The 25,736-nt window shown below is 42.2% G+C and overlaps 1 protein-coding gene and 1 long non-coding RNA gene across 10 annotated transcripts in view; one reads left to right on the forward strand and one right to left on the reverse strand.

Moving 5' to 3' along the window:
* Positions 1–25,736, forward strand: part of hdac4 (histone deacetylase 4) — a 223,446-nt gene that overhangs the window by 105,903 nt on the left and 91,807 nt on the right. For 2 of the 9 annotated variants that reach the window (XM_074658174.1, XM_074658176.1), the window contains exons 1-3: positions 11,311–11,467; positions 23,798–24,004; positions 24,090–24,235. In XM_074658174.1, the coding sequence (XP_074514275.1) occupies positions 23,824–24,004; positions 24,090–24,235 (327 nt within the window). In that variant the 5' untranslated portion in view covers positions 11,311–11,467; positions 23,798–23,823. The other 7 variants (XM_074658171.1, XM_074658172.1, XM_074658168.1 and 4 more) reach the window with 6 other exon arrangements.
* On the reverse strand, positions 1,624–11,209 carry LOC141782146 (uncharacterized). Its single transcript, XR_012597060.1, has 2 exons — positions 10,833–11,209; positions 1,624–3,238 (listed from the first exon to the last, which is right to left on the reverse strand). It is a non-coding gene; the product is annotated as an uncharacterized LOC141782146 (long non-coding RNA).

A 25,736-nucleotide genomic window follows, 5' to 3' on the forward strand; every position in this document is an offset into this window, starting at 1 on the left:
AAGGCAACTGTTGATTTCACTCATCTGTATCCCAGTATGCAAAGCGCACCTGGCTGTACACCTCGCTGCGGGGTTTAGCTTGATCTAGGGGATGCAACGAGCCAACTTTTTCATTCCCGATACCGATAGAGATACCTGGGCTTTGGGTATCGGATACCGAGTACTGATGCGATACCAGTATTTAATTAATAAGGAAGTGACCAGGATTATGCTTTTATGTGTAAGGCTTGACTTAAATAACAACTTTGTAAAACAAGAGGTGACAAATAAATACATTGATATACATTTACTGAATTGATATTTATCATTAAAATAATAAACCGTACACCAACAACTAGGTAAAAAATCTTCAAAATGAACAGGAATTACAATTTGAGTGGAAACCTTGTTAATGCAGCAGCAAATTGTTAAAAACTTAGACAGCAAATAAAATTCCAGTCTATAATGTATATGGTATATAAACAGAATTTAATTGAATAGATCGACCTCCATTGTCACCGATACCGGATCCAGCTATATGAGTCAGTATCGGCCCGGTATCCGATCCGGAGTTGGTGCATCCCTAGCTCGAACTTGGAGAGTTCGCCTCGCCGTCAGATCGAGGTCGGATCACGTTCAAACCTCAACCAACAAGACCACTTCCTCTAAAGGGTTTCGGTGCCGTTTAGGTCCACAGTATGACTACGACTGTGACTTCAGATCTGCTCAAACTAATCCTGCCAAAGAGGAAAACAAATCAGAGTCTGATTCAACCTGACTAAACAACGTAGGTCTGAAAACGCTCACCTTAATCATGTTTGTTTGTGTGTGTGATTTCTTGTGCCATGACATGAAAAGAAATGGTTACTAAGGTGCGGATTATGTACTGCTTGTATATAAGGATTGGCAACATGGTCTAAATCTTCTATCTATATATCTATATCATGATAGAGAGAGATACACATATACTAAGATATAGTTGATTCTCTGGAAATTAAATTGAAAATCACTTTGTAGGCTTTTGTAGCCAATAAATCATGGTACTTCATCACAATTCTGTTAAATAACCGCCCTGGTTCCCTCGACAAAAAGCCAATGGGATTTTTCCATTGGGTTTTGGATTATTGCAGAAAATAAGCTCTGTGGCAAACAAACGTTTATGATACTTACACAATTTGTTACTTAAGATAATCTCCACAAGTGAACACCACTAAAGCTAACGGTAGGCTATAAATTAACTACACCACGGTCGCATGAGCGCGAGTATACACAACGAGGCTGTAACGGAGGACGAGTCGGCGTGATGACATTTAGTAGTCTCATTTAGCCTCTTGTTAGCAACCGCCTTTTTCAAGACTTATAGAAGCTTCAAAATTCACGAGTGGGGTATTTATTGATATATCGTAGAACAAAACGTTAAAATACCTTAAACGTGTGTTAACCACAGACTTTTCAGGCATCTAACCATAAACCCTGTTGACTTCCAGACGAGGGAACCAGAAGTGCTAAACTTCTAACTCATCTCTAGGTTTTAGGACTCATTCCTGTAGCACTCTGTTATTGTCATAGAGCAGCCCTTCCCATTTATTTGCAACATTGCCAGCAATGTCCTAATACAGTTATTCCAAAGCAAACGCTGACAAGTTGTCTTTTTTTGTTTTAATGGGTCACAAGCCAAAACACAGGCCTGACACAATCAGAGATGTTAACGTGATCGCTCCTTCTGTAGACACGGCATCGCAACATCTCTACAGGCTGGCAGATAGTTTCACTGGATATCGTCGTATCTGACAACTCTACTTCTAAACAAAGAGTCTCCAGCCCGGTGGGTCAGCGGCTGGCTGTTCAGGATGTTATATTGTACTGTAGCTGCTTCACTACAGTTTATTGTCATTCAGCCAAAGCTCTGTGTGCGTGCGTGTGTGAGAGAGAGAAAGACAGACAACAACTCACAGTTTTATGACTGTAACATTGATTCCTATCACTCTCCCTGCCTCTTTTCATATAAACATGACGCACAATACAGCGTAGACCCACACAAACAAACACTGCAGACACTTCCTCATTTTAAATGTGCCTGGTCAAATGATATTTGGGAGTTGTTGTCAATGTTTTTTATCGGGCTATCTTACAAAAGCAATAACATATAACTTGTGTTCCTCTTTTAAGTGACAATAGAGAATTGAAAGAGTTCTGCCTGTTTAATATGAGTCTGCTCCACCTGTACTTTATTGTTTTATTGTTGACATATTTAAATGAATTGAGAGCATCTGTTCGCTACGCAAAAAACAGGCCGCTGACAGCTGAAAACACCGACCAGTGATAACACAGCTGATCGCCCTACTTGTGCTGATGTGTTAAGCCTTTTAAAATATTTTTTTAATAACCTCCAGTCTGTTGCCGTGCACCGGCTAACTAAGAGATGTGGCAAGAATATGCGAAGGAGAGAGTGCAAGATTTTGGCACCCAATAACACACTTTCTTTACACCTCAGCAGTGTTTTATAGCAGTATTAAATGAAGACATAAGAGGGGAGTGAAGCGGTGGACTCTCACATTCTGTACCAGGATAGGTCTGTTCTGAAATTGTCATATTAGATGTGCACATGTATAAGTAAAATCATAATAACACATATACTGGATTTCTACAAAAGTCTGTATATGTAACTATTTAAAAAGATATATTTTTTTGCGACTTAATAGGCCACATTCTGTTTAAACTCAGCATTTGTGCACAGTTGCAGATCACGCTGCACTAATATTATTAGTATTATACTATTTGTAGAATTAGATTCAAGTGGTGGCTGCGTAGGATTGTTTTTAGGGCTGACCCGAATGCTTCGAAGCTTCGACCGTTACCATGGTAATCAACCTCCAAATCAGTATTCGAATGCTTTCTTTTTTGTTTTTCTTTTTGTGTTTTTTATATATAAGTATGCAATAATAATGTATGAATCCCAAAATAGCCCATGAGATTAGGAATGATCCCACAGCATTATTCATTATATTCAACATTTAAGTGGGTAGTTGTGGAGCAAATATGATTTATATCCTGACAGCAGTGCATGAAACAGGTAATCTGAAAGAAATCATGTGCCTCTGTGTACTCTGGGTGTCCTCCGGGTGTCTTCCGGGTGTCCTCCGGGTGTCCTCCGGGTGTCTTCCGGGTGTCCTCCGATGCTCCTAACGGCATCTGCAAGATTTCCCAGACTGGAGGAAAACAACCAATCCGAGCTGATCTGGAGTCTGCCGTCCAGCTTCTGTATATGAGAGCCACGAGTCAATCACTCGGGAACTCCGAAAAAACGATCAAACTAGGCAACGCTGATCAAATATGAATCAATATTCTGTTACTGTAATACCTATTTCTCTCCTCAAATGTTCTCAGAAACATCTTGTAGTGTACTGTTTAGCTGTAAAATGAGAAAGTTTGTGACCCAGCAGCCATGTTGAGATCTGCTGATGAAATACCAAGCACCGCCCACCAGTCGGAGCACAGCCAATAGGAACGCTCTCTCTCTCTCTGAAATGACCTGCGAGTGTTGCCTGTAGTTATCCTCAGACTGATATCATTGTGTGTAGAGATGCATGTGTGTACAGTAGTGCGGCAGCAGCACCGTATACCGCGCACTGAAACAGAGGAGATGGAGACAGAAGAACAGGTCAGCCTGCTGCGACGCGCCGCACTGCGAAGCTTCGAATACCTTCGAATATTCCTCATTGAGGCTTTGAAGCACAAAAAATGGTATTCGGGACAGCCATAGTTGGTTCCGACTTGTGTGGTCAAAACATTTTCAATAAACTGACGTGATATATTAATTGAAGAAAGTCGATGACAGACTAATTTCATACACTGAATCACTTTATTCAAATTGAGGATTTTTTATTTTTGAGGATTTGTAATTTTTTTTTTATAGAAAATAGTCTGGGAACCGCTGACCTAAATGTGTTTTTATTTCACAATTAAGGTATTGGAACAGGATTATTTTAGTAAGCACAATGATAAATATGATATAAATTTCAGATTTAGTATCTGTATAATGAGAGTCCCAGAGATACTAATGAATGTGACGGGAGGCAGAGAGAGAGAGAGAGAGAGAGAGAGAGATGTAAAGGGGGGGTTGCAGAGAGAATGAGAGTGTGTATTATAAATAACCTAAATCAATAATAAACGACACAGTATCTCCCATATTTGGAGTCGAGTCTGGGGTTCTCAGGGGAGATGGATGAAAAAAGCCAACCCTCCTCCCACCACCCCCACTGTCACTGTTGAGAGGAGGGGAGGGAGGGTGTGGGGGGGGGGAGACACGAGCATAAGAGGATACAAAAATAAGAGTTGCTATCCCCCCCACCCCCACCCCCCTCTCCTGAGCATGAGCCAGCTTGTGGTTATGGTTTGCATGCATGCTTGTGTGTGTGTGTGTGTGCACATGTGTGTACATTACGAGGTGGATGCCGTCCATTACTTATTCATCAGTCCTGTCTGCCTGGCTGCCACACTGTGTATTTCAGCATGCCTCGCAATCATTATGCCACATGCATTATTTAACGCACACGCGCACGCTGACTCTGATGCAGATAGCTACACAAGCTATTTATCTGGGATATGCTCACTTATCGCCCTGTCTGGTTCTCTCACTTGCTGTTGCAAATAACCGCACAAGCCCTCTTCCACATAGGCATGCATCGCCTCATCTTTATATCTCACACCTCCCCGTACACACACACTTTCATTCATACATGTTGTTTTCGTATATATGCGCACACACGCCCGAATCATTAAGGCCCCTTAAGTGCTCCAAGTCCCGGCACGTGGTTCTGCGTATTGTGTAAAAACGCAGACATGTGATGGTCGTCGTGTCGTGCACGTGGACAGGTGATAAAATGAATCCTTCACAGTTCCGTCGATGTGGATGTGATTATTGGGCTTTGATTTGACTCGTTGGCTGTAGGAGAGCAGATCAGTCTCTGATTGGCTGTTCTGGTCTGAAGGATGCATCACAGCTCTCAGGCTTGACTACCATCAAACAAAGCAAAATACATCAGGTATGGATTGTGCACAGTATACAGTATCGCTTTTCAGTGTCAATACAGGATCTTTTGGCAGCAGGTTATGTGCACAAAGATTTAGATTCTAGTCACAAAAAGACAAAAATTAACTGCAGCAAAAAGCATCGGCTAACGAAACCACTACACAACATGGACAAGTTTTAACCATTCATTACAGAGTACTGTATTAGGGCTTTCAAAGTTAACCCAATAATAATGCGTTAACGCAAATTAATTTTATCGCCAACAATTTCTTTAACGCATTAACACAACTTGCAATTGTTAGGATGCAGCCGGCTCAGTTTTAAAGCTAGAGTGAAGATACTGCTATCATATGAAACTAGATCTATAAATGAAGGAATCCACTGGCAATCTTTAGGTACCACATAATACTTGTGTGTCGTGAAAGAGGTTAAAAATGCTCCAAACTCATGCTTAATTTTGGTGAATAAAAACTGGAATGGCAATTTTCAAACTGGCATGTCCCTTGACCGCTGACCTCATGTGAATGTAAATGGGTTCTATGGGTACCCACGAGTCTCCCCTTTACAGACATGCCCACTTTATGATAATCACATGCAGTTTGGGGCAAGTCATAGTCAAGTCAACACACTGACACACTGACAGCTGTTGTAGCCTGTTGGGCTGCAGTTTGCCATGTTATGTTTCGAGCATACTGTATGTTTTATTCTAAATGCAGTACCTGTGAGGGTTTCTGGATAATATCTGTCATTGTTTTGTGATGTTAATTGATTTCCAATAATTAATATATACATACATTTGCATAAAGCAGCATATTTGTCCACTCCCATGTTGATAAAAGTATTAAATACTTGACAAATCTTCCTTTAAGGTACATTTTGAACAATGTGCGAGAAATTGCGATGGACTATGGACAATCGTGTTTTCTGTGAATTAAAGGGTAACTTCAATGTTTTTCAACCTGAACCCTTTTCCCCCCATGTTTTTATGTCTGATTAATGGGGAGATCAATTCTGAAATTGTTCCAGTATTGAGGGATAATACTCTAACAAGCAGCTGTGAAATGAGCAAGAGAGCAGCGTCAGTGTAACGTTAAGTTCACCAAAAGTGCTTGTTTTTTTCCACTGACGAGCTCAGATTGTTAATATAAGTGTCTGGCAACATTATGGAAAGGAACCTCTGTTTGTCATTGTGTCTAAGTCCCGCTCAAAGAGAAGTCTCGTTGAGAAATCTGAATATCCGTATACTCTGGCTCAAATAAATACGGGCACCCATCAAATTCAAAGACTTCATCCACATTGCTGAAATCATCTAAACATTCAGCCATGACATTGAAAATCTTTCAGATAACACTAAGCTACGCATTCTGTACTCCAACACAACAAACTCTGCCCGGCTGGCACTTGCGTTTCCACCATGGAAGTATTCCACTATTCCACCGTTGTCTTCCGGCAACGCGTCACCTGGTAAGATTTCAGAACGAGAATTCTCGTTGAGCGAGACTCTTTCTGTCTGTCTGTCAGAAAACTTAAAATAACAATCAGAGCCCGTCATGGCAAAAACAAGCACTTAAAAGTGGACCTTAATGACGGTGCCAACTTGCCCCAATAGGATTACATTGCAGCCTGTGAGAAGCTGCCATCCACAGCGTTCCTTCTCAATACTGGACCAAGTTCAGAAATCATATATAGTCAGATAATAGTCAGTTAGATTCTAATCCATGGGGAAATAGAAGGTTGAAGGTTGAAAAATACACAAGTTACCCTTTAAAGTGTACACTATATCGCACTAGATCACATTCATGCATTGCGTCGCCCACTTTACTTCGCCTAACTGTGATTGCTTGCGTAATATGCAGTTTATCTAAACAGCCTCCCTATGCACTGGTAGTCTTCAACACATTTTGTGGATTTGTTTTCTTCTCTGTTGTATGGCCAAAAACACATTTTCAAAAGCTGCCCACATGTGTCCCACTGTTCATTTTTGTTTGCCAAGCTGCCGGCTCACCGCCACTGATCTTTGACCATGTTACCCTCCATCTAACCTAATGTCCGTATGCATTGATTTTTCCAGCTAAGTTCATGTGGTGCTCTTCTGCTCAGTTTCAGCCTGGTCACTGCCCTCCCCCGACGGTGATTCTCCCAGTTCTAAAAATGAACTGGTGTTTGCGTGCGCGTCTGTATGCCATTGTGGTTTTGGGCTTTTGCTGTTATCGGTGTCATGGCTGCATGAAGCTGAGGCTAAGCCTTTGACGTCAACGCCACACACCAAGCAGATAACGCAGAACGTTATCTCAGCCAGGTGTGTGGGTGTGTTGTCTGATCAAACAAAACTTGGCTTCCTGGATTCTACACTGAACTTCAAAAATAGCTCCTGCAAACACATACAGACACAGACCAGTCCACACGCACCTGCATATGCACATGGACACACAAACGCACACACAAAATAGATAAGGAGATGTTTGCTAAAAGATCATGATAATGTGATTATTGTTGGGGTTTCGGAAGTAAAGAGATTTCTTAAACACCAATGTAAGGACCTCTGGGTGCATTGATATGTTTTTGATAATTATTTCTGTTCCATGTTATCAGTTAACTGGGTTTTTACTGGGTTTTTACTACATATGCTGGTGAGAGAGGCATCTGCAGTACACAAAAACAGAAACACTGACCGCATCTGGTTTAAAGCATGTTTACATTTTCTATGTTTTAAATTTAAATTCCCCCCCCCCCCCCAAAAAAAAAGATTAATCTGTCGCCCGTTCGGTTAGGTGCCAAAACTATTTGGTTAGGTTTAGGTCCCAAAACTATTTGGTTAGGTTTATGCGCCAAAACTATTTGGTTAGGATTAGGCGGCAAAAATATTTGGTTAGGTTCATGCGCCAAAACTATTTGGTTAGATTTACGCCCCAGACTATTTAATTAGGTTTATCCACCAAACCTATTTGGTTACGTTTATGCGCCAAAACTATTTGGTTAGGATTTATGCGCCAAAACTATTTGGATAGGTTTATGCGCCAAAACTATTTGGTTAGGTTTATGCACCAAAACTATTTGGTTAGGTTTATGCACCAAAACTATTTGATTGGGTTTATGCACCAAAACTATTTGATTAGGTTTATGCACCAAAACTATTCGGTTAGGTTTATGCACCAAAACTATTTGATTAGGTTTATGCACCAAAACTATTTGATTAGGTTCAGAAAAAGATTGTGTTTTGGGTTAAATAACTTTGTTCATCCTGGTAGTTATCTCAGGGGGTGTGTTGTTTAGTGAAGTGGGAGTGTCTTGTAGTAAAGTGGGCGTGCCGTGTAGCTGGCGAGACTGCAGGACATTTTCCCAAGGCTGTATGGATGTGTACAGACTTGATAGACATCTCCTCCACCCTCCTGTTAGGTTTGTGTTACCTGGGTGGGTCAAATTACACTTACGTCATTTTTTTTAATTACACCTTAATCATTCTTATTAGTTCATACAGTTCGGTGACATCACATAATTCCCAGCATAGCTTCACCCATCTTCAACCCGAACAGAGGACTAATTAGTCAGACTAATCTAACTCAGCTCTTTGTAAAATATTCAGACATAAGTTGGTTAGAAATCTCTAAATATACGGGGATATACCTATTGCCCGATATTGGTTTAGAGCAATCAGATTGTTGCGTTGCACATAGTTTTAGGGTATTGATCAGATCACGTGGAAGTAAATGTGGCATCGATCCGTCCATGTCTACTTGTCTTGTGGTGTCCAGTGCTGTGCGTTTGATGCTTACGCCTTGTTCACACATATTCATTCTGAAGTGGCAGGCTGTTTATTTCACTCTCCTGAGCCGGTAGCTTTTGGGTTTGTTCAGTGTTGAGCATGTAATTTAAATATTCCAATGTGATCCTGTGGGTTTATTCTGACAATAGCTCGATAAAGTTTTATAGTGGAGTATAAGGAAGCTATTGATTGTCAGGATCAGTTTCACCTTCATTTTGTTGAGAGCTTCTAGCATAGTGAAGAGGAGTAGAAAACAACTTTCAAGCGCTATTGGTTGTCATTGGTTGACACGTTTTACTGCAGAGCGCCGTTTAAGTCTTCGCTGCCAACACAATCAAGTTCAGTTCACAACTGGCATCCTGTCACTTCTCAAGTCTTTGGGTCTGAACTGAGATTATAAAGTAGCCACTTTTGCAAATGAGGACTGGCCCATAATTAGGTCATTTTTATACAATTACACACTCACCAAGTAAACAACTATTCATACTGCAGTAAGTCCCATCCTGCTCTCTTTGCATTCACTCCTATTGGCTGAGTATCACACTGCCCATTGATATGACAGCGAGGACATATGTCAGGTGTCGCCCCAGAGGAGCACTTGTCGTTAGTGGACTCTGATGCCACTCGATGGGCGAGTCCTTCAATCGCCCTAATTGCTCCTCATTATCATTCAATACAAACCCCATCCATCACTCATCTGCAACACATTTTTCAGGCGTCCATGTAGAAATGTGTATCTCTCCTCTGATTCAGTTTCTCTCTCTCTGTTTATTGTTCTCATTTTCTTTCTAAGAATGATTGATTGATTGATTTTCTTAAAGGGACTCTGTAAGAATCAGAAATTGCTTGTTAACAGTGACACCTGTGGCCATTAAGTCGCCTGTGTTCGCACTACCTACACGCACGACACCGAACGTGGTTGACAGGCATCATGTTGATTAACCTTAGCAACATTAGCCAGCTAAAACCACTATATCACCATATACTTCAGCTGCTTGGCAGTGATGTTAGCTCACAAAACAAAGGTCCCTCCATGAATCGATGTTGATCTTAGTGTTAACTTTTCCTGCTTCAGCCTGCCGACCGTGGTCAGAAGTCTCAGGGGAGACACCGGACATTCCCTTGATATTCTCAAAGCTAAACTAACTCTCTTTTCTCACGCACTCGCCGCCGCTCTCTCTCTCTCATGCTTCACCTGACTTCCCACCTGCACGTACTTTATTTTATATAAGAAATACTGAAGAAAATCTGTCATAGTATAAAGAACACGCCACCATATGCATAAAATCGGAGTAAAAAAAAGTTTACTTTTTATTGCAATCAGTTCTGCATTTGCATTTATCACAGTCTACTACTCTGAGAGGACACGTACACTGAGAGGGCGCTCTTTGCAAATTAAATAAAGTACTGACTGAGTTAATCTTCGCAAGTAAACTATTAATTCAAATTTGATACAGTGTTTTGGACAATCGATACAATATCACAAAACATAATATCGCGTTATTCGATTTTTTTCAATATTTTCTTACACCCCTATTTCCAAGACGGGCTTCACTAGATATACTGTAACTTTTTTTTTTTGTGCTTCCGTTGAGTCTGAGTTGTGGTTGGGGCTTGTCGTTTGTTGGCGTTAGTGGACTCCATTTCTAACTGAACGTTAGCTACGGCTAAGGCACTAATGAGCGTGCACGACGTCACATTTGTTGGATTATCCCAGAAAATAGGCCCGGGTTCTTCCCATTAAAAGCAGTCTACAGGCTGATAGAGTAAACCCAGAAAGTTGTGGAAGGTGTCATTCTTTAGGTTAGGTTACAACCTGTGCACACATTGGCAATAAAAAAATTAGTTTACCTGTAAAAAGTTACACACTCCCTTTTTAATATTTAGTTTTTTTGCTTCAATGCAGCTCCTTAGATATTTATTTGAAGCGTCCTTCCCTCAAGCACGGCCTTCTTTTGGTAATACACCTAGCTCTTCAGAGGCACAGATTTGTAAATATCTGTTTTAAAAAGCCCTGGCAGAGCATCTAAGCAAAAATCACTAACATACGGTACTCACAAAGTATTGAGGTCGGACACCAAGCCGTAGCTGTAAGCAGCATCGACTGTGTGTGTGCAGTGGACAGAGACGCTGTGTCTTCAGTGGTTGTAAAGTGTTCCAGTTTGCAAGGCCAAGCAGCAGCAGCAGCAGCAGCAGCCATTATCATCAAGTCAACTTCACAACAACTGTCTGTTCTGTTGGGCTGCTGGTGTGTGGGAGGGTTTTACATGGAGACGATCCAGAAATGTGTGCGTGCAACAAGTACAACACGCATCGAGGAACATTGAGCCTTAAAAACAGAAAATGCAGGGGTGGTTCATAAAAGCACAGAGTTTGTCTAGTCAAATGAGAATGTGATCACAATCTGACGCCCTCTGCCTCTCTGCCGGTCTGTGAGTTACAGAGAGACTCCCATAAAATGCTCAACATGCCTGAGACTGCCCTCTGATGTCACTGAGAGAGGGAGAGAGAGAGAGAGAGAGAGAGAGAGAGTGGGAGGGGACCAGAGGAACAGAGGGAGGGAGAGAGAGTGGCAGCCGGAGGGCAGAGCGAAGAACGTCAGTGAGAGAAACCCAGAGAAGCGATAGAGTGAGAGACGGAGAGTGTGAAAGACAGGGAGGGAGAGAGATCTGTTCTCACTACGCAAAAACCAGGTTGGTCTGCTGTATTTTTCTCGCTACAGTGGACTTTACAGCTCCGTTCAGAGTCTCACTTTGGCTACAAACACACACTTTCTCTCTCTCTCTCTTTCTCTCTCAGATACTGTACACTACACACACACACACACACACACACACACACACACACACACACATACATACACACACACACACACACACACACACACACACACACACACACACAACAACCGGACCGCACAGCACAACTGATGGGTAAGAGCTCTTGTTGTTATGCACAGATCTCTTGTTTTATTTGGTGTGTGGATGCTGGAAATTCTCATTCAGGTTTTGTAATTTATTGTGTGCTTTTCAGGACAAGTTTATATATGATGTAAAATAGTTGTATTGTGTTTAGTTGGTGTGTATCCCAAAGGCATGCATGTGTTTATATAAACTCATTCAGCCTATGGATATGTTACCGGGTGTGTATGTGTGTGTGTGTGTGTGTGTGTGTTTACTTGAGCAGAGGAGCGTATGTCCGTGTGTTCATTTGCTGTGTGGGCGCGCAGCTTTGAGTAGTGGCAGTGTTTATTGAATGGTAGTGATGTATGGAGAGACTCTTGCTCAGCACCACTCAGTGCAGCCTTTTAAACTGAATGGAGCAGATGGCGGTGGCTGCGTCTGTTCCCTCCCCACACAGCCTATTGTGCACTTGCATGTGTTTGTGTGTCTGTGTGTGTGTGTGTGTGTGTAGGGAAACATGCATGAAAGTTTTTAAACAAAACGAGGACTTTAAATTCAACAAATCAGTTTTTGGAGAACACTTTTTAGTTTGTTGATCGCTCAGCTCTGGAAGAAATGTTCTGAAATGTTCCGCAAAAGTGTTTTATTCTCTGATCAAAAATGTTTGTGGATTATATTTCTGTGCTAGATTACATTTTCTGTTCCTGCATCATTTAATAATAAGAGTTTTGTTTGGTTGGTGGCCAGTGCACAGAACAGTGATAGAGCTTGTAGATAGGCTAGTTAAGGTGTTTTTTTTATCTCTTTTTATTAGTTCATGTTGATAGAAAAGAACATGTATACATACTGTATACAGATGTAGTTCCAAAACAGTTGAACTTATATTGATTCGTGGTATATTGTGCATGTACATAACAATACCTAACGTGCAAATAATAATATGGAAACATGCATATCGATATACAATATACCTTAACATAAATTGGTATTTCTGCACAAATAGATACAGGCATACCTTGCACCTACGTACACATGACATAAATCCGTATGTGCATGTATAAACACACAGACACACACGTGTCTAAATGTCAGCAATTTGTTTTATAACTACATTCTACCTTCCCATTTCCCTGAGTTTATCTCTTTAAATGACTCGATTAGTTGCTTTCGATTGCTTTACCCCGGTTGGAGTCGGTCCATGGACACTGACCAGAGAAGGAGAGAAAGAGGGATGAAGAAAAAGAAAGAGGTGGTGACATACAGTACAAGCTGCCACACTCCAGGGACATGCAATCACATATATCAACATGCACACACACACACACACACAGACACAGACACACACCCATCCCTGACTTGACAGTAAAGTGCTGAACTGCACATGCAGACCATGTGTTGAACGCGCTGCCGACCATCATTGGTCCTTCCTCCGTCTCTAGCCCCCCCCTTTACCAACCAACTGCTGGCCACAATCCCACCAGTCGCCATGGCGTTTGCCTCCCTCCTCTGCTAAAGCACCTAGGGGGCTCACGGCTGGGTAACACTATGTCAGCGATTACTACTCATTCTTAATCCACCAGCGTTGCGCTGCTGTCACTTGCTTTGTTTTTATCACACACACACACACGCACACACACACGCAGACACACGCACACACACACACAGACACACACACACACACACACAGACACACGCTGTCTTGGCTACTTTAGAATTTTAAATGAGCGTGTTCCTCCTAAACTGTGACTAAACATGCATGGGGGGTTTTGTCTGAGTGCATAGATGCCCGGTGGGGCAAGGAGCTCCCCTGGGAATCCTGGTCTATAAATAACTCCCTCTGTGTGATCCATGATCTTAGCCTGATCACGGGAGACGGGGGAGGGGGTGAGAGGAGGGAGGGAAGGAGGGAGGGGCAGAGTCAGGGATAAACGGGCACACAGAGTGATGGATGATAAGACGAGGGACAGAGAGAAGAGGAGGCACATTTCACCAGCCGTGTTTCTGTCAGTTGTTTTTGGTGAGTTCAGCCAGATTTCACATCACCGTGCCTGCAGCCTCACAACTCCATCATAGGATTCCACAAAGTAAACATGATTTCCTGTCTGGAAATCAACAGAGTTTATCTTACTTCCGCCCCTCATCTATAATGGTCCTTCGTAGCTTTAATGATCCTTTCGCTGCTACACATTTACAACACATTTCGAACCGACTGCATACTTTTAAAAATAGTTGTCAGCTGCATTTTAGACTTGCAAAGTTTTCATATGATGATGATGTAAGAAAAATGAAGACCCTGTTGTGACCTGCTTGGGCTGCCCAGCCGATTAGACTGTTGTCTGACTGTTAAATAGGCATTATCAGTCAGTTATAAGCCCCATAGATGTGGGTCAATAGGGGCCTACTACACCCACTAGTAGGTTCTATCATCTATTTACATGGTAGATCACTGAAAGAAGGTATAAAAGAACACGACAGCGGCCGTAGTAATTATTAGTAATTATGACAGGAGCAGAAGCGGAAGTCAGGCGCTGTAGTATAGACAGTGTGAAACTCCATAAGGGGTGGGGGTCGGGGATGATGGATGTGACACAAAACTCAGGGTTTTCACCTAGAGGCTGTAGTTTTGTTGCCTAAACCTAAATGTATTGTAGTTTTATAGCCTAAACCTAAATGCATTGTAGTTTTATAGCCTAAACCTAATTGCGTTGTAGTTTTATTGCCTAATTCTAACTGTTTTTTTGCCTAAACCTAAAGAAGTTGTAGTGTTATTGCCTAAACCTAAAGAAGAGAAGTTGTAGTTTTGTTGCAAAAAACCTAAAGAAGAGAAGTTGTAGTATTGTTGCCTAAACCTAAATGCGTTGTAGTTTTATAGCCTAAACCTAAATGCTTTGTATTGTATTGCCTAAACCTGAAGAAGTTGTAGTTTTATTGCCGAAACCTATCTGTTCTGTTTGCCTAAACTTAAAGAATTTGTAGTTTTATTGCCTAATTCTAAATGTTTTTTTGCCGAAACCTAAAGAAGTTGTAGTTTTATAGGCTTAACCTGTTTTTTTTGCCTAAACCTAAATAAGTTGTAGTTTTATTGCCTAAACCTGAAGAAGTTGTTGTTTTATTGCTTAAACCTAAAGAAGTTGTAGTTTTATTGCCTAAACCTAAATAGGTTGTAATTGTATTGCCTAAACACAAAGAAGTTGTAGTTTTGTTGCTTAAACCCAAAGAAGTATTTTTGTTTGTGTTCGAAAGGTGACGTTTCACTCATTTTTACAACATGTTAGAACGTGTTGCTTTTAAGGTTCACTTTCACTTTTACAATGTAATAGGCCCCAATTGACCCACATCTATGGTACTTATAGTGTCTGATAACAACTATTTAATAGGGATGACAGTCGAATCGGGTGCCATGCCAGCAGTGGGAATGTTAGCATTATCATGTCCGGTGCTGTCAGGGTGAGTCAGCGTGTGCATCCGCCTCTCCTCCCGTTGGCTCAGCACCATTACCTCATGCCACATTCACAGAGTGCCGTCCTTGTAAGCTGATGGGCTAATTACTTCACAGGTGCCTGCATCCTGCTGGGTGCTGTATGTCGCCCTGTTTGTCTGCCGCTTCCATTCACAAAGCTTTGTTTACTGTAAAATGCTCCTGAGGATTGTTGTCGCCATGTCAGCTCGACCGGGGACTCTGTGACACAGACGTGATTCCTGTGTGCTATCAAACCTTCTGACAGCACTTTAAAACAGCCTATACATTATAGACTAAATAACATCTAACAAATTAGGGTCTGTTCAGTAGAAAACACAGCTACATCATTGTACAGTTTAGAAAAGATACTTAAAGGGACTCTATAAGAATCAGAAATGTCTTGTTAACAGCGACACCTGTGGCCGTTAAGTCAACAAAAGTCAGCGTCCTGTTGCTCGCCCTTGTGCTCACTCTACATAGACATGAACGAGCATCCCTCAAAACAGTGAGGAGACACACGTCAGCTAAAAGCACAATATCACTCTATATTTCAGCTGCTTGGCAGTAATGTTAGCTGACCAGACGAAGGTCTCTCCATGAATCAATGCTGATCCTAGTGTTGGCTTTTCCTGCCTCAGCCTCCCGACCGCGGCCGGAGGGAACATGGGAGACACTGGAGTTTTGGTCGGAGACGATAACGTTTCTCTCTGCGGAGCCCCGTCACTTCACAAGACACGGGAAACCTCTGTTGGTCTGGAGGAGCTGCAGCAGTTATTTCTGCTCAAACGTCTAGATATTCTCAGAGCTAAACTAACTCTTCTGCAGTGCGTAGTGTGCGCGCATGCACGTGAGGTGGAGCAAAAGAGCAAGAACGAGTGCGGTGTGTGAGTGAAGGCAAGCAGAGGAGCAGAGGACAGCAGAGACTCCGGTCCTGGAGACCAAAGCTACGGTCTCCCCCGCGCCCTCCGACCGCGGCCAACACTGTTTAACAGACGGGCTTCACTAGATACAACCAAGAGGTTTTGGTGCTTCCGTGTAGTTTGTGTTGGAGTCTGAGTCTGAACAGCGTAGCCACACACGAGCGCGCATGGGACACCGACCTGGATTGATTTATACGTGTAAGAAGTTACAAACAGTGCCTTTAATCAAATCACAACAGCAGGTTTTGATAAATGTTGATTTTGTAGAATCTCCACGTCTCATGTCATGAACCAATTTGGCCCAAAAAGATGAAACATTAACTTATGGTAGAAAACGAGTGTGGTTCAGGTGTAGACTGTAGTGCAGGCTGTCAAAGTTAACACGATAAGAACGCGTTAACGCAAATTTGTTTTAATGCCACTAATTTCTTTAATGCATAAATGCAGCTTGTGATTTTTAGGATGTAGTGGGCTCAGTTTTAAAGCTAGAGTGAAGATAAAGCAGGAAACCTAAAGAATCCATCGGTACCAACCATGTCATATTAGCTTGTTGCGTAGGAGGTTAAATAACGCTCCAAACTTGCACTAAAGTTTGGCGAGAAAAAACTGTCATATCCATTTTCAAAGGGGTCCCTTAACCTCTGACCTCCAGATATGTGAATGTGGGTTCTATGGGTACCCACGAGTCTCCCCTTTACAGACATGCCCACTTTATGATAATCACATGCAGTTTGGGGCAAGTCATAGTCAAGTCAGCACACTGACACACTGACAGCTGTTGTTGCCTGTTGGGCTGCAGTTTGCCATGTTATGATTGGAGCATATTGTTTTATGCTAAATGCAGTACCTGTGAGGGTTTCTGGACAATATCTGTCATTGTTTTGTGTTGGTAATTGATTTCCAATAATAAATATATACATACATTTACATAAAGCAGCATATTTGTCCACTCCCATGGTGATAAGAGTATTACATACTTGACAAATCTCCCTTTAAGATACATTTAAAAAAAATGAACATAAAAAATGTGAGATTAATTTGCGATTAAATATTTGAAACGATTGACAGCCCTAGTTGACACTTAAATATATCAACAGGTCCAAGTTCCTAAATACCTATACCTATGTGTAGCTAACATCACAACCTGGCAGATGGCTATGCCCCTCAGTACAATGTTAATGTGCCAGCCGGTGTGGTTAGCCTCTCAGTAGCTGGTCTGAGGAGTGATTACACCACCTCCCTCTTCCTCTCCTTCTCTGTCCCTGCACTTGAAGCCCCTCAGCTTGAGGATAAGTGGCTGAAATTAGTTTTTTTCTGTCTTGCGTCAGCCTTGCAGCCGGCCATTGGTCACCAGTCTTGCAAGTGACCAGCCATGTTAACAGAATAACACATACATGTACGTGATACTGCATGGAAACACAATATGACACTACATAAAAAAAAAATTTGTGCGGACGCAGTTCCATTTTTATCAAGCGCAAGTGTAATTTTTTTGTGCTTGTTGTTGTGCCTCTTCAATAAATTCCACTCCAGTCAAAACTGCTTGAATCTTGGTGGGTGGAGGTGGTGCAGCTTAGGTTGTTCATTCAAATCAAGTGACACAGTCTTGGTAACCATTTTGGCACGAGGTTAAAGCAGCAGTGGGAAGAACTGGAGCTAAGATGATGAAAATAAGTTATTTTTATAAAATGGTCACTATATCCTGACAGTAGTGCATGAGACAGGTAATCTGAAAAAAAAAGCATGTGTCCTCCGGTGCTCCTAATTGCATCTGCAAGATTTCACAGACGGGAGGAAAACAACCAATCAGAGCCGAGCTGGAGCCTTGCCGTCTCTGAGCAGCTGTCAATCACTCACGAACTCCAATCAAATGGTCAAACTAGGCAGCGCTGATCAAATATGAATCAATATTCTGTTTCTGTAATGCCTATTTCTTGCGTAAAATGTTTTCAGAAACATCTTGTAGTGTACTGTTTAGCTGTAAAATGAGAAAATTTGTGACCCGACCGCCATGTTGAGATCAGTTGAGGAAATACCAAGCACCGCCCACCAGCCAGAGCAAACTTTCTCATTTTACAGCTAAACAGTAACAACAAGATGTTTCTGAACACATTTGAGGAGAGAAATAGTCATTACAGTAACAGAATATTGATTCATATTTGATCAGCGCTGCCTAGTTTGATTGCTTGATTGGAGTTGGCGAGTGATTGACAGCTGCCTCCGTTGATTCAACAGCCAATAGGAACGCTCTCTCTCTCTGAAATGTGATTGGCCAAAGTCTCCCGTCACGGGCTAGATTTTTTAAAGCCTGAAAACAGAGCCATGAGGAGGAGCAGAAGTCTAGTTTTCTCTCAGAACACTTGATTCACAATATGCTGAAAGGTTATTATGGAATTTTTGCCCAATGATGCAAAAAACATTCTGCCTACTGCTGCTTTAAGACTCCATGTGCTCAGGCCGCCTCCTATCACGGAGGCACTCACTCTGCCCTGTTTGCCCTATGAATCATGATTCTGATTATCACCCTCTTTGTAAATGTTTGATATCTTTTTATTAGCTTGTCAAATCCAGTAGATGTCACAGATTACTTTGCGTGCGTTTGCCTTTTCATTTTCCCAAAAGGACTGCTTGGATTTTGTTGCTGCATGTGAAAGCGTAGAAGCCGAATGTGTCCATATCTTTACGTTGTCGTTTTTTGGGGGTGGGAGCCCCATTTGTCTGTGAAAACAAACCGCCTTTGTGAAGCCTGTGGCATGCTTACTAAGTAAGGCCGTACCGTACATAAATAGCGTGGGGTCGAGAGCGAGAGCGAGAGCGAGAGCGAGGTCACCCAGAGCCCTATTTAGAAGAAACAGGGGCGGCAGGACTCCCGGTCCAAAGCTTGCCCCGCCAAAAGTCTGTATGGGAAAATATACAGTAGAAAAGGCGTTAATTGATGTGATGCTCAGTGCATGTTTGTCGCCGTGGGGCTAGAATAGCTGGCGCCGGGGTCCCTCTGAGCGGGTCCCGCATGGCAGAGTGGCACTCCGTTTGAAGTGCACTGATCCAACAAGAAAGGTTTTGTTTGTTTGGCCTTGATGTTTACTGCTTATTAAATATGTGTGTAAGCAGTTGACACAGGCATGTGTGTGTGTATACACGTATGCGTTTACAGAGAATGGAAAGCGGTGGTGGGCTGGACGTTTACCGCGGTTCATAGGGAAAGGCTTTGTTTGCATGATTGGCACAGGCTGTTGGGAGGGAGAATGACTACCAGTGGCATCTTCTAATGAGCCTCGCTTTCTATACGCTTGTTTATCTGGACGTGACAAACATACACGTTTGTAGGTCAGAGGTGCAAGGGATCATTTTAACACGCACAGCTTCCTCATCACTACATGCCTGACCTTTACCCTTAAAAAATGGATGAAACCTCATGATAAATGTTGATAAAAGCAGCAGTCTTAGATTAACATTAAGAACAGTGCATGTATCTCGTGGACTCTATAAATCAAACCCTCAGTCTTGGCTTAAGCCTCGCTCTTTCATCTTTTCAAACTAAGGGTCCAAAAGAAAAAGTAGTCACTTCTAATGTCCGGCTTTCAAACAAGTCCTCACAAGTATAGTGACACAATCACACACACACACACACACACACACACACACACACACACACACACACACATATGCTCCAGTGAAGCCCCAGCGTGTCTGCCCCCGGGCCACACCCTTTCTTCTCTCCCTGCTGTCCCGTTGGGTGGTGTTAAGTTTCCTCCCGCACTCAAAAACCTGCCCGGTACCAAAGATGTCATTGGCTATCTCAGCAAGTAACTGCAACTCCATCGCCACCTCATTGGTCACCGGGGAGGCCAGGACATCTGTGATAGGTCGGAGACGCTCTCCACTGGCTTTGGGGTATTGATAACTGGCAGAGGGCTCGGCGCGGTGCAAGGTGGCTCTCTACGGAGCAGATATCGATCAGAAAAAGACTGAATGATTACACGGGAGGTTTTGATCTTGAGTTCAGATATCAAGCACACATTGAGAAGTCAGTTGGTGGCATGATTTTTAAGATATTTTTTAACCCATTTATAAAACACAATAAAAAATCTTGTTTTTTGTAACACACAGCAACTCAAACTAGAGATCTGGTTTTACCTTACTTTAACTGCTTTATCTATATATAGTATGGCTGGCAATCGATTAACATGTGTAATCATGATTAATCACACATTTTTTTACATGCTCAAAATGTACCTCAAAGGGAAATTTGTCAAGTATTTAATACTTTTATCAACATGGGAGTGGACAAATATGCTGCTTTATGCAAATGTATGTATATATTTATTATTGGAAATCAATTAACAACACAAAACAATGACAGATATTGTCCAGAAACCCTCACAGGTACTGCATTTAGCATCAAAAAATGTCTTGCCCCAAACTGCATGTGATTATCATAAAGTGGGCATGTCTGTGAAGGGGAGACTTGTGGGTACCCATAGAACCCATTTACATTCACTGATCTGGAGGTCAGCGGTCAAGGGACCCCTTTTAAAATGACCATGCCAGTTTTTCCTCGACAAGATTTAGTGAAAGTTTGGAGCGTTATTTAACCTCCTTCGTGACAAGCTAGTATGACATGGTTGGTACCGATGGATTCCTTAGGTTCTCTAGTTTCATATGATACCACTATCTTTACTCTAGCTAAAACTGAGTACACTACAACCTAAAAATCACAAGCACACGTTTATGCGTTTATGCCTCTGCTTTTGCGACAGCCGTGGCCAGGAACATTATTTTTCAGGCAGTCAGTGTTTTTCTGTACGTACATACATCCGGTCCATTCCCGTGAATATCTCAGGAACTCCTGAAGGGAATTTCTTTAAATTTGGCACAAACATCCACTGGGACTCAAAGATGAACTCATTCGGATCAGCTATCGGGCCGATACTGACTCAAACAGCTGGATCGGGTATCGGTGACAATGGGGCCGATCTATTAACTTCAGTTCTATGTTTATATACTATACACATTATATACTGACATTTTAATTCCTGTTTAAGTTTTGACCAATTTGTTGCTGCATTAAAAAGGTTAACACTTGAATTATTATTATTATATTATTATCATTTTGATAATAAATAATTCAGTAAATTTCTATTTAGGCATTTATTTGTTACATTTTGTCAAGATGTTGCCTTACACATAAAATACTGATCCCGCTGACTTCCACACAGTGAGGCATACAGCTTATTAACACTGGTATCGGATCGGTACTCGGTATCGGCCGATACCCAGAGCCCAGGTATCGCTATCGGGACTGAAAAAGTCAAATCGGTGCATCCCTAAAGGTCGCTATGACCTCACGTCCATCTCATTCCCGTGGACACGATATCTCAGGAACACCTTGAGGAAACTTGCTGATTAGATTTTGGTGGTCAAAGGTCAAAGGTCACTGTGACCTCACAAAACACATTTTTGTCCATAACTCAAGAATTCATGTCCTAATTATGACAATTTCACACAAATGTCTAACAGGATAAAATGATGAAGCGATGACATTTTAAACAGACACGGATGTGAACTGCAACCTGACTGGTTGGCGGAGGCATACGACCGCGAGAGTCATGTTGTCGGGTTCTACTACAGTTTGCGTGTAAGCTGCTGTGTTGTTTGCTTGTTTTGGAGAAATAATCTGATTGCACTAATACTCTGGTTTGTGCATGTCAACCATGTTGATGCAGCGGGGCTGTTGCCTTTCCCTGTGTTTGCTCTTAGTGTTTCAACAGCCTGTACTACTTCACCAGATTATTCAGATAAAGCAGGAATACAGGCTGCAGACTGAATGGAACATATGGAAGGGATGGAACACAAACACTTTTTGTATCAAGTCACTTTGATTTTTTTTTCGTGCTTCACTGACATTTTAACTTTTTGGACGTGACATCTGCAGCTCATACCTGTGACCTTTTTGTTTTAGGATGTTGTGACAGATACAGTGTGTGTGCTACGTTAGCAGCTCTAGCATTGCCGGAGGCTTAGTTAGTCTGCGTAACTTTAGCGAGTTTCCAACAGACCGTGTGTGTGTGTTGGCGATGAGTGTGAGGTTGTTGGTGGCGTTCTAGCTGTGATCGTAGGTGTAGCAGTGTGTGTACAGTTTATTTGTCGCTGAATAAATGCTACTAAACTACAACTCCTCCGCTCCGCTCAAGCGAGCCAGAGACCGGAGCTGACTTCTTGTATCCTGCAACTCCGGCTCCGCCTCTTAAGGTGGGCTGTTAAGGTGGACCAGCTTTTCTCCTTAAAGAGACGAGCCGCTCCTCTGAGCTGCTCAGCTTTTGAGTTAATTATTAACATTTATTTTAACCGTTTTAACCGATAGCGTTAATTGGTTAAAATGCTTAATGTCGGTTAACGGTTAAACGGTTCATTATGGACATCCCTAGTGGGGATATTTGGCGACGTCGTTCCATCTTCTTCAACATCACGCACAACCTTGCTTTCTCCGTAGAAAATACACACGGATAGAGCATAAACATACTGTACACTGTCAGCACTGCTCACACATACACACAGTCAAAGTGGAAACACACACACACACACACACACACACACACACACACACACACACACAGTAAGTCTGCGTGCGTGTCAGCAAATCCCTGCTGCAAAACTCATGTTGCAGGGGGATTGTTTTTGCTCTCTGCTGCCATGTTTCATCATTCTACCCCGTGCGTGTGCTATTTTGTCATCTGTGTACATAAATGTGTGAAAGTGTGTGCGCACAGGGTTTCTCTGAGAAGGATGTTTGTGTGGATGATGCGTGTAAAGAGGCTTCCTATACACTTTGCTTAGCTCTGATCTGAATCCCAGACAGTTATTGCTAATGCTCTTTCCTAATGTGTACAACTCTAAAACAGGCTTAAGTCCCTAGTTTGCCAACAACCAATATGAAGTGTAATGCTGAGTGCAACAGTCAAGGCTGCATGTGTCTTATTTGGATCAGAGCTGACAGGGTGATTTGGCTGCTGTCAAAGCATATTAAACATTTTGGACATCAAATAAATGTTGTACTATAGACAGATATTCTGAGAAGAAATTGACTTTAATAATTCCCTCAGGAGACCGGGCTTTGAGCCGTGGATAACGTGCATATGTGTTCTTTTTGTGGTTCATTTTTAAGGTGTGATTTGCAACTGTGTTTTAATCTAGAAATCTGCATTGAAGTACTTTATTGCTGCATGTTCTTTTTTTTTTTTTTATTCAAATATTTGTATTGATTTTTTTTTCCACTCTTGTGCAAATATTGGGGCAAGTTATAGTCAAGTCAGCACACTGACACACTGACAGCTGTTGTTACCTGTTGGGCTGCAATTTGCCATGTTATGATTTGAGCATATTGTTTTATGCTAAATGCAGTACCTGTGAGGGTTTCTGGACAATATCTGTCATTGTTTTGTGTTGTTAATTGATTTACATAAAGCAGCATATTTGCCCACTCCCATGTTGATAAGAGTATTAAATACTTGACAAATCTCCCTTTAAGGTACATTTTGAACAGATAAAAAATATGCGATTAAATTTGAGATTAATCGCGATTCAATATTTTAATCGATGACAGCCCTAATATAAATATATATATATATTTTATTTTTATTTTAATTAATAACATACAACAATATTAATAATAAAAAGGTTCTAAACAAACTCCATCTTTACGTGCTTGTTTCCATCTTGTCTCCCTCCTTCCTCCTCCAGTGGACGTGAGCACGGCAGCACTGCCCATGCAGGTGCCCCCCAACGCCACAGCCATCCTTCCCATGGACCTGCGCATAGTGGACCACCCCCACCACCACCACCACCACCAGCAGTCCCCCTTCGGCCTGGTTCCCCAACCCCACCCTACGCCGCCCGTCTCCACAGCTTGCCCCGCGTCCTCCGAGTCAGGCCGCGGGCCAGTCATTAGTAAGTGGGGATGATCTCCGCTCGTCGTGTTTAAATCCTGGCTATTTAATACAAACAGCTCTAATGTCTTGAACATCTCCTGCAGACCACCAGGAGCAGCAGCTGCAGCAGGAGCTGGTGACTCTCAAACACAAGCAGCAGCTCCAGAGACAGCTCCTGATCGCCGAGTTCCAGAGGCAGCATGAGCAGCTGTCGCGGCAACACGAAGTCCAGCTGCAGGAGCATGTCAAGGTGAGTGGAGTTTTAGGGAGTCCTTCCTTGGATACAGCTTACTGTAGGACTGTACTTGGCAGAAATGCACCTTGTGAAGGACAAGAGGAGGCATGTGTACGCTTAAGTGATGTGTGTGTAATCTGATCTGGTGGCAGCATTTTGCTTAGTCATCCCCATGGGAACCTTGGCCCCAATAAAACCTTGTCTCTGTGTATGTGTGGATTCTGTATGTGACTCACTTCGCTAAAAAGCCTCCCTGGTGTTGCCACGACCACAAAGTCAGCCAATGAGGATGATCAATCTGGTATGAAAATAACTCTGATGTGTATTCTCCAGCCTGCTCAGTCTCTTAGTTAGCATTTAGCACATTGGACTTGGTTAGGTGATGTCATGTCCTTTCGAATAAGCGTTGGATTCTTTGATTCTTATGCCGTGTGGCCAAAGAGTTCAGAAACAAAGAGGTGAAACTCCGGTGTTTTTTTGACGATGGATGTTTGATGGCGCTGTGATATCACATTCGCCATTTTGGACTGAAAACGCCATCGTAAGTCTGTGGCCATGGATGTATAAAGAGACGTCTGTAAATCAGAGGATACTTTTTTTTAGGTAAATCAACTTCCCAGTAAGAACGCTTAAATAGGCCTCATTTAAACCATTATGTCCTAAAAGTTGTAAAATAACCGAATCCAGAGTTATTTTCCTCGACATAATGAACGGTCATCAGACCCACGGGACTGCACCGCCGTGCACGCTCATATGACATATCCGGTTCTGCCAGCTTCCTGCTAGCTGTATGCGGCTGTAATAATGGATATATTGACTGTAATTCATCACTTTTATTATCTTTTAATACACCCATGTGTCAGCTGTCAGCCAACTGGCTATCGGCCAGTAGCTAGTAGTGCTAGTAGCATGACATCAACAGAATTTAATGTAGTTGTAGTTTATTTACTAACACGCTGGACAAAAGACCAGGACACAACCTCTTCTACATCCATGGTCTGTGGTCTGTTGGACCCTCTTCTACATCAATGGTCTGTGGTCTGTTGGACCCTCTTCTACATCCATGGTCTGTGGTCTGTTGGACCCTCTTCTACATCAATGGTCTGTGGTCTACTGGACCCTCTTCTACATCCATGGTCTGTGGTCTGTTGGACTCTATTTTGGATCCTTGACATGAAAAAGTTTGAGATTGGGATTTATCTAACTTCCATTAATGTCCATCGCTCACTTTATGCTCCTCTGGGAAGCGTCAGGGCCAAAAAGTTTAATAAATAAATAAGTAAGTAAAGTAAGTAAGTAGATAGTTATAATAGTATGCATATTTATAATATTTGTATTGTCTAACACAGGTCATGTTGGTAGAAACATTAAAATTATGACAATAGAATAAAAAATAATAAATTTTTGTACGGCACTTTGTAGGCGGACGTTTTACTGGCGTCCGGTAGTCTCTTTCAGTCCAAAATGGCGGAGGCGTAGCTCTGCTGCCGGGCGCTGACGTTGCAACGGAACGAAC

Source organism: Sebastes fasciatus, chromosome 14, assembly GCF_043250625.1.
Source record: "Sebastes fasciatus isolate fSebFas1 chromosome 14, fSebFas1.pri, whole genome shotgun sequence".
Classification (NCBI taxonomy): Eukaryota; Metazoa; Chordata; class Actinopteri; order Perciformes; family Sebastidae; genus Sebastes; species Sebastes fasciatus.